General features: G+C 38.3%; 1 protein-coding gene and 1 long non-coding RNA gene across 2 annotated transcripts; both read left to right on the plus strand.

Moving 5' to 3' along the window:
• Positions 1-688: 688 nt before the first annotated feature.
• On the plus strand, positions 689-1,609 carry LOC125381465. The gene is made up of 4 exons (XR_007221782.1): positions 689-712; positions 854-909; positions 1,351-1,372; positions 1,567-1,609. It is a non-coding gene; the product is annotated as an uncharacterized LOC125381465 (long non-coding RNA).
• Positions 1,610-1,907: 298 nt separating this feature from the next.
• Positions 1,908-6,060, plus strand: LOC125381573. Its single transcript, XM_048398627.1, has 4 exons — positions 1,908-1,938; positions 3,317-3,430; positions 3,610-3,625; positions 4,080-6,060. The coding sequence occupies exons 1-4, from the start codon at positions 1,908-1,910 to the stop codon at positions 4,279-4,281; spliced, it is 363 nt and encodes a 120-aa protein (XP_048254584.1). The 3' UTR covers positions 4,282-6,060.
• The last annotated feature ends 2,630 nt before the right edge of the window (positions 6,061-8,690 follow it).

The following is an 8,690-nucleotide window of genomic DNA, read 5'->3' on the forward strand; positions in this document are numbered from 1 at the left end:
TATATCATCTCATCATTTCTCTTACATGACTGTCATGACTGCATGAACTGTTCATAAACAGCACTACAATGGAACATAAATAAATATTGCAAGTATACATTGAGTAAATGTCTATATACCCAAATGACTTAACGAAAGAGTAATCGAGATAGTCTGACTTTTGTCATTTATGATGCAAAGCGATTTGAATTTATTTGAGTAATTTAGACGATGTTTGGTCTGGCACTTTTGTCAGTTCCATATTTCTGAACATTTGTGTTCTGTGTAACTTTGCTGTGAAAATCTAACGATCGGCAGGGGACGTTGAGTTATATCCATGTTACCAGGGAAACTCTAGTTCTGTAAGTATGATAGAAAACCTCAGTTTAATATGCAATGCAATGTCATGTTGTTACTTCGAACAAATGTATAGCACAGCTGGGCCTTCTGCCAGTATATATATATATATATATATATATATATATATATATATATATATATATATATATATATATATAATGGCTTAATGATATTAGTACTACTTCTTTGACACTTTTTCTAAAACTAGGATAAACAGGCAGATAGTGTTGTCCGAAGTTCAAATTATTTATGAATATATCAAATGTATGCAATGATACGATTATTTAGTTTATCTGTTATTTATCTTGAAATATGTATCCGTAATTATCTACACACATTTATAACTTTCAGAGAGGGGATACCTTCATAACCGGTGAGTATCTGCTATTCATCAAGTCAAAAGGGTAAAAAGTTCATGTAAAAACAGTGATTTCAATAACACTGTATCTATACAGTTAAGTTGCCTTGGTTAGTTCCTTCTGCATCAATCATTTTAAACGCTCCTCTCCCTTAGCGTGGTCGCATATACCCGGGACGAGGAAACAGACGGAAGCTACCAGGAAATAGAAGGTTGGTGTCGTAAATAATAATTAGTCATTGCAACGCCATGTCAATTATATAGGATGACGTTTCTTACATTTTACAGGGTAATCGCGAATGAAAATGTAATCAACCCTTTCTTGAAAACAGTTTGTATTCTTTGATTTGGATAACTTTAAATGGACATTCTGTTTAGTCATAACTTATCACTAATATAACATTAATTTGTTTCTGACTTCTGAGAAATGTTTAGCACTGATTCACCTTTTAAAATCACGAGTCACACTGGCTCTTTTACCTCAGTGCATTATTATTTAAACCTTTTAATCCCGAAAGAGGAAACGAGTCACTTATCACAGCATACTTCAACCTATTTACCATTAGGTTCATGGTATGCAATGACAAGGAGTCATCTGTTATTCATCTTGCATTTTGTATACATAATTACCTGCCCAACGTTGTAACTTTCAGAGGGGGGATCCATTCAAAATCGGTGAGTATCTGCCATCGATCTTCAAGTGAAATGAATAAAAAGTTACTCTCTACGCAATGATATGGCCTTGCGTGGCTATAACGGCGAAACTCTATACAAGCTGTTTAACACAATGTAACTTGAAAATGTATTACAGCTTATCCGTAGGCTAACTTGTCTCTTATTTCAATCTTTTTAATTTTCATTGTCCCCAGCGTGGTCTCATATGCCCGGGATGAGGACAATGATGGGGGCTACCAGGAGATAGAAGGTTGGTGTCTTTAGGTTGTCTACCGGTTTGATTGTGTAATGACCAGGGTTCACTTGCACAAAGCGATCTTAGCGCTAAGACTATGGTAAGCTTATGTTAAAGTATGGGAGTTACGATCATCTTAGCGCTAAGATTCCTTTGTGCAAGTGGGCCCTGGTCTTAGCCTTTCGGCTTTAGACGGGAGATATGTTGACTTACAATAAGTCGTTAGATCAGGGCCCACTTGCTCAAAGCGATCTTAGAGCTGAGATGATCGTAACTACCTTACTTTAACATAGGCTTACAATGGTCGTAGCACTAGGATCGTTTTGTGCAAGTGGGCCCTGGAGTCAAATCTTCAAAGATGGCATACCGTATAAGACGAGAGGAAAATAATTACCATTTGCTTAACGGCATTCATGGAATGACACTGGACATTAAATCATGAGAGAAACACATTAACATTTGCTTCACATAAAGTTCACTAAAAATTAATTTATTCTGAATTTAAATAATACATCTTTCAATACATATCCATGAAGACTTTAATGTCGTGATTCACAATTCACAATTGCACATGAATTTTCATACACGGCGCACAATTGGGATATTTGTTGGGAGCATTATATTCACACACGTGTTTTTAATGTAAACAGTTCACAATGAATGTTAAGATGTCAAGTGCTCAAAAAAAGTTGGAAGACACTTTAATGTTCACTGAAACACAATATTGTTTCTATTGAGATGTTGTCTGCAGCAGCGCAACAGTAATGCCACGTGTGACTTCACGTCAACAAAACAAGCAATTCGGTTTGTGTATCGACGGAATCGATACCAAACTGCCACATGAACTGCTCGGACAATTCTTTGGTTGAGACAAATTCGTGCCCAGCCGGTTCAGGGAGCACAATCTTTGCTGGACATTTGGAACAATATCGCAAGGCTGTATTCAATCATCTGGCGTCTCCAAGGCGTCGTCGCTTCCTCGCATGCATCAACGCAAATGGTGGTCACAGCCCATTGTTAATTGAGTGGTTACAGCACCCCTCTTTAGGGCGTGTTTCTCTGTCTCCTTTTCCCAATTATGGGTTTTGTGAATTAATTTGTTATGATAAAAAATTGGTCAGACGAATGTCCTAAACCATATTAAATTTTTAATTACGTAACATTTACATCACTTTATATGAAGCACAGTTATTTCCCCCGTTAGTATACATATATGCGAACGTTCTTATCTATTTGTAAAAGGGTGTTATTGAAGTAACTATTCCACATTTTAGGTAAATATACTTAAACAAATGTTTTATTATACTTTTTTGCGAAATGATTATCTGATTACCTAAAATGCACACAAATCCCTTGATTATTCATTTTGATATTTAGATCAAACAATAACAATTATACAATAACTATCATAAATTACGTTAAATAGTCTTCAAATATCAGCAGACATCCCGAAGTCATATCATGTTATTTTAAAAGCCATAATTTGATCTCTTGATGACACCTTTAAACATATAAGTGAGCCATCGTAAATCATATCCTAGGTTATGTAATACGCCATGTTCGAGAAACGGATAGTTGTATTGGTCATACGGATTGTCATTTCATACGACATTAATCCCTAATGTTTGAGACATGTCACTGCACGGTAGACATTTTCCTTAGACGTATCATATTGACTATACATGTGTGTAACTTTTGTCTTACACCAGAAGCGGTGAACGTAGACGACATCGCCCCTCTTGTAGCTGTCTACTCTGTCATGCTCACGGCTGTGGCGGTTGTGGTGGCAGCAGTTGCTATTCTTGTCTGCAAGGACGTAAAAGGTAAGGAAACAAATTACTCTCTTACAATTCAATCAACCTTTAAGTTCACCTTTTGTCAAGTATCTAGAAACGCTGAAGTCTTGTTTTGTCAGTGTTGTCTTTTTTGGTGAAAATATATGTTTTGCGCGAAGTTTCATTCGTTAAGGAATTTGACACGTACAACGTTTCTTTACTTTCAGATGGTCACAGCAGAAGGTACATACATTTTCTATTGTTACAAGTGAAATATTTGAGTTGTATGTTATAGATAGGTCTCGGGGTAACTTCATATCGTTGGAAAAAACCCACTGATATTTCTCCTGTTTCTATTTAATGTGTGAAGCAACATACTTTAAGTCACCTGAGACAATAATAATATAATAGTTAAATAAAACGATAGCTGTATTTTCATTTGTATCTTGTGATCGTAATTACTCAAGTGAATGTATGCTATGTACGATTTTTACAGAAAGGTGGGAAAATGTTAAAGTTGTGCTTGTTTTAAGTCGGAGGTGGATAATTTGTTAGGAACAACAAAGGTTTCCCTTCATATAACAGGTTGTATTGCCAGCCGCATTTAAACAACATACATGTATCCTTCACTGTCTGTGCAGGTCAATTTCATATGTAATGTACAATTTGTGATATAAGTTTTACCTTGTAATTATAGATGTGGTGAATATCTCACTGTGGTGGGGGAGAGACTATCCTGTGACATCAGTGATGCACCGTACGCTTCCATCACTGACGAGGATGCCTTATCCTTGCATGATTATGAGCGACTACTGAGGGAACAGTTTCACATCTACAGGTCTCTCAACCCTTCGGCTTCCTCCACGGAGGACCACCGTACAAGGTGCAGCCTTATGTGAGGGAACAGTTCCACATCTACACGTGTCTCAACCCTTCAGTTTCCTCTACACACGTCCACTGTATCAGGTGCAGCCTAATGTGAGGGAACAGTTCCACATCTACACGTGTCTCAACCCTTCAGTTTCCTCTACACACGTCCACTGTACCAGGTGCAGCCTTATGTGAGGGAACCGTTCGCCTTCTACACGTGTCTCAACCCTTCAGATTCCTCTACACACGTCCACTGTATAAGGTGCAGCCTTATGTGAGGGAACAGTTTTCCATCTACACGTGCCCCAACCCTTCAGCTTCTTCTGCAGACGTCCACTGTACCAGGTTCAGCCTTATGTGAGGGAACAGTTCCACATCCATACGTGTCTCAAACCTTCAGCTTCCTCTACAGACGTCCACAGTACCAGGTGTAGCCTAATGTGAGGGTACAGTTCCACATCCACACGTCTGTCCATCCTTTTGCTTCCTCTACAGACGTCTACACTACCAGGTACAGCCTAATGTGAGGGAACAGTTCCACATCCACACGTCTGTCCATCCATCAGCTTCCTCTGCAGAGGACCACAGTACCAGGTACAGCCTCATGTGAGGGAACAGTTCCACATCCACACGTCTGTCCATCCATCAGCTTCCTCTGCAGAAGACCACAGTACCAGGTACAGCCTCAAGTGAGAGAACAGCCAAGGGGAAACCTTTACCCCGTTGTGCGATGCAAGGAAAGCTTGAGGCCCTGACGTGTCATATGCATTGTTTCGATATATCAAGCGGAGGATCACATTGACATTAACATTTATGAAATATTATCGCTTTTAACAGTATTATAGAACATAGCTTGTGGCAGTTACAGACCTCCAAACATGGTTCTTCTTTTCAACAGTTTTATATTGATTATGTTTGTTTATAAGTGTACATATTGATGCAATTAGTTCTTTTATGCCTTCATTGTTGTAATTGTCGTCTGTGGTCATTACTGTGTTTGTTTTCATTTATTATTTGGCATCGTTTACTATGTGAGGGTCTCTGGAAGCCTTCTATGATTTATTTTTAACCAATAATCCGGTTTAATTGATTTCTATATGTTTCGTATTGTCTTACTGTAAATAGTTCCACACTGATATCCTTGTTTTATCCTTGATGATAAATATTTGCTTTCATTGTGCCAGTTTTCGTTTCCTACCAAATTGAATGCTTTTGTAAAAGAAAATGGGTAAAATGGATCATATATGTATACTTACAGATAAAATTCAGAACAGGGTTATTAAATAATTCCAGTTCAAAGGTTTCTTTTTCAAGTACTGAAATGGAAATATCGAAATTAACTTCTGATGTTGTCACTGCTGTTTACAAGGAAATCTGTGCGAAGAAGGAATATGCAACATTTGAAACTTTATTGCAAATTGTATCACATTATCATTTCACGTTTTGGATGGTATATGGGTATGTCATATATTAATCTGATTTGTAGACTTTGAATAGTCACTTCAGTGGAAATACTAACATTATAAGCTGACATTAAAAAACGTCTAAGTTAATAATTGGTTCAAGCGTTTGTTGATGATATATGTTCGTGTCGGTTCTGATTGTACTATTCACACACATGACAGTTAGTGAAGTTTCACAACATAAACAAAATAACAGGACATTGAAAGTGAGGTCGAAATTATCACTCATGGTCTTTCCGTTTATGTATTAATACTTCAACTGATACAAAGAGATAAATGAATGTATTTTAAACCTTTTTTATTTCGTTTCTATTTCCTTCTGACGTACGCTTCTGACAATTCACAATTATAGTGAAGACATGCTCTTTGTATTTATGATACTGATATTGCCTTTTTTAAGCCTTTTATAACATAACTTTTGAAATAAATCACTTGAATGTCACAATCATATGTCCAATGCATTCCAAGAAGGAAAGTTTGATTGAATCGCTTTAGCCATCATGAATACTCAGTAATTGGCAACCTTCAATTTTTTCGACACATTGTCAACCACAGTTATAGTGTGCATTTTTGATAGCATCCTGGCGTGGATTTGAACCAGGCATTTGAAGGTAGGCAGCTTAGGATGGCAGCTGACGATTTGCGATCACGCATTCTTTAATTTGAGAAACAAACGAATATACAGTAATTTTTTTTATAGCATCTGTATCGATAGACTGATAATAAATGTTTAATCAACTGATCTTGCCTTATTGCAATATTTGTTGGGAAATTAACGCAAGTCAATGCTTGCTATCTGCAAAACAAGGACAAAGCTAAGTTAGCAGGAAAGATTGTCTTACCTGACAGCGCTGCAACACGCAAATAAGGATTGCTTCAATCGATACAACTGTTACACGCACATACTGCTATTTTCAATCGATACACACGCACACGCACACGCACACGCACACGCACACACACACGCACATGCACGCAAGCACGCACACACACATTGTTATCTTCGTTCGACACAAGATGCGGTTGTGTAAGACGTGTGGCTTAAGCAATTGCTCGTCACGCCAAACTCCCGGGTTCTATACCCCACAAGAGTACAATGTCAGACCCATAAGACAGTGTAATTTATTCAGCTTTTATTTGTGTTTTTGCCGCTTTTCAAAACTCAGACGTCAGTCCCATGTGATGAACTTGAGTAACATTAGGAGCAAGATTAGAATGTGCTCAGTTTACCAAAATATATATCAGAGAAAAGTAATTGTTCATTCATGCCTTGTGTCTCTAGCTCACGGTTTCATAACTGGCTCCCTAGACACAAGTCAGTACGGTACTAGAACACAAAGTGATCCACGTGTATCAGCTTCAATATTTATGATGTTGAAATATGTTGAGTTGACTTGCCTGCAATTTAATCTTAGCTGTTCATCTTTCAACTTTTGTTTTAAGTGTATAACACTTTTTCTCATGCTAGAGCACGGTGACGGCGATGTAATGTGTTTCAGTTTCTATTTAGTAGGGGCCACGGGTGGCCCACTCGTCTTAGGCGCCCCAAATCGCTGTGCAGAATTGCGTCCCTTGAATACACCAGAAACCTTTGATTGTGGGATCGAATCCCGGTTCGCACCGATAATGTTTCTAGGTTTGTCAGCACCATACCCATGCCCGTGGGTTTAACCGAGGTGGTAAACGTATGAGACCTGCATCACTTCGGGCTTTCCTCCCACATTAAGCTGACACACCGCGATATAACTTGAATACTGTTAAAAGCGGCGTTAAACCCAACTCACTCACTCCCTCACCAAACATTGAACACGTTCAAATGGATTAAACTATAATGACATAGTGAACCCATCCTCAAAACACCAGAAAACACATCTACAATTGCGACGTTAAACCCAACTCACTCACTCATTCAATTTAGTGTGAAATTATAGTTAAATGCAGAAATGGGTGAGTGCGTGATTATGGTTTTACGCCGTTTTAAGCAATACTCTAGCAATATCAAGTCAGGGGGCACCAGAAATGGGCTTCACACATTGTACTCATGTCGGGAGCCGAACCCGAGTCTTTTGCGTGACGAGCGAACGCTTTAACCACTAGGCCACCCGACCACCCTAAATGTAGAAATGTCATTATTTACTCGTGTGTTTTTGATAATTATGGCAGTCACGGTAAAACCATGTGCTAGCACAGTCATGTGTACTCATGTATTTTACACATAGAGAGTTGAGCTTGATACAATGTAAAACTTCCTTTTCACAAGCTCACAAAAATGCACCAGATGATTAACACGAGGAAGCCTCTCGACAAGCGTGACACATGTTGTAGTCAAAATAGAAATAACATATAAAATAGTTCATACTTCCTTGTATTGACTATGTGAGCTGGTTGGTGACGAGATCAAATGCGAAGTTTGTTCAATGTTCCCGTTTACCCAAACATATGTATCCCATTATACCTGTTAGCCGTGATATGGTTTAGTCAAAGAAAGAGGACATAAGGTTTGCTTTATACAACAGCCTTACATGACATAAGGTGTAGTATCACACCTCTTCATAATGCACAGAAACATGTCTTGAATAAACATTTAATTTATTCACACAGACGTCCTCGAGTTGTTCACACACTTTAAACATGGCCGCCGAGTGACGCGTTCACTTACTGTTAGGGATTTAACATGCGCTTTCATTTATGCGTATTTTGCACACGGGTGACACGTTCGGGCATGTTCTCTGTATTTAGTAGAGAGAGCTTTATACTCAAACCCCTGAGTCAGCACGAGATAGTTGCTGACTTGGTTGATGCATGTCATTGTATCCCAATTGCGTTGATCGATGCTCACGATGTCAATCACCGGATTGTCTGGTCCAGATTCGATTATTTACAGACCTCCGTCATATAGCTGGAATTTTGTTGAGTGCGGCGTTAAACAACAAACAAACAACTAAACACTAAATTATATATAGCATCTGTCTCGA

The sequence above is a fragment of the Haliotis rufescens genome, unplaced genomic scaffold (genome assembly GCF_023055435.1).
Source record: "Haliotis rufescens isolate VD_foot unplaced genomic scaffold, xgHalRufe1.0.p SCAF_18, whole genome shotgun sequence".
In the NCBI taxonomy this organism is placed as follows: domain Eukaryota; kingdom Metazoa; phylum Mollusca; class Gastropoda; order Lepetellida; family Haliotidae; genus Haliotis; species Haliotis rufescens.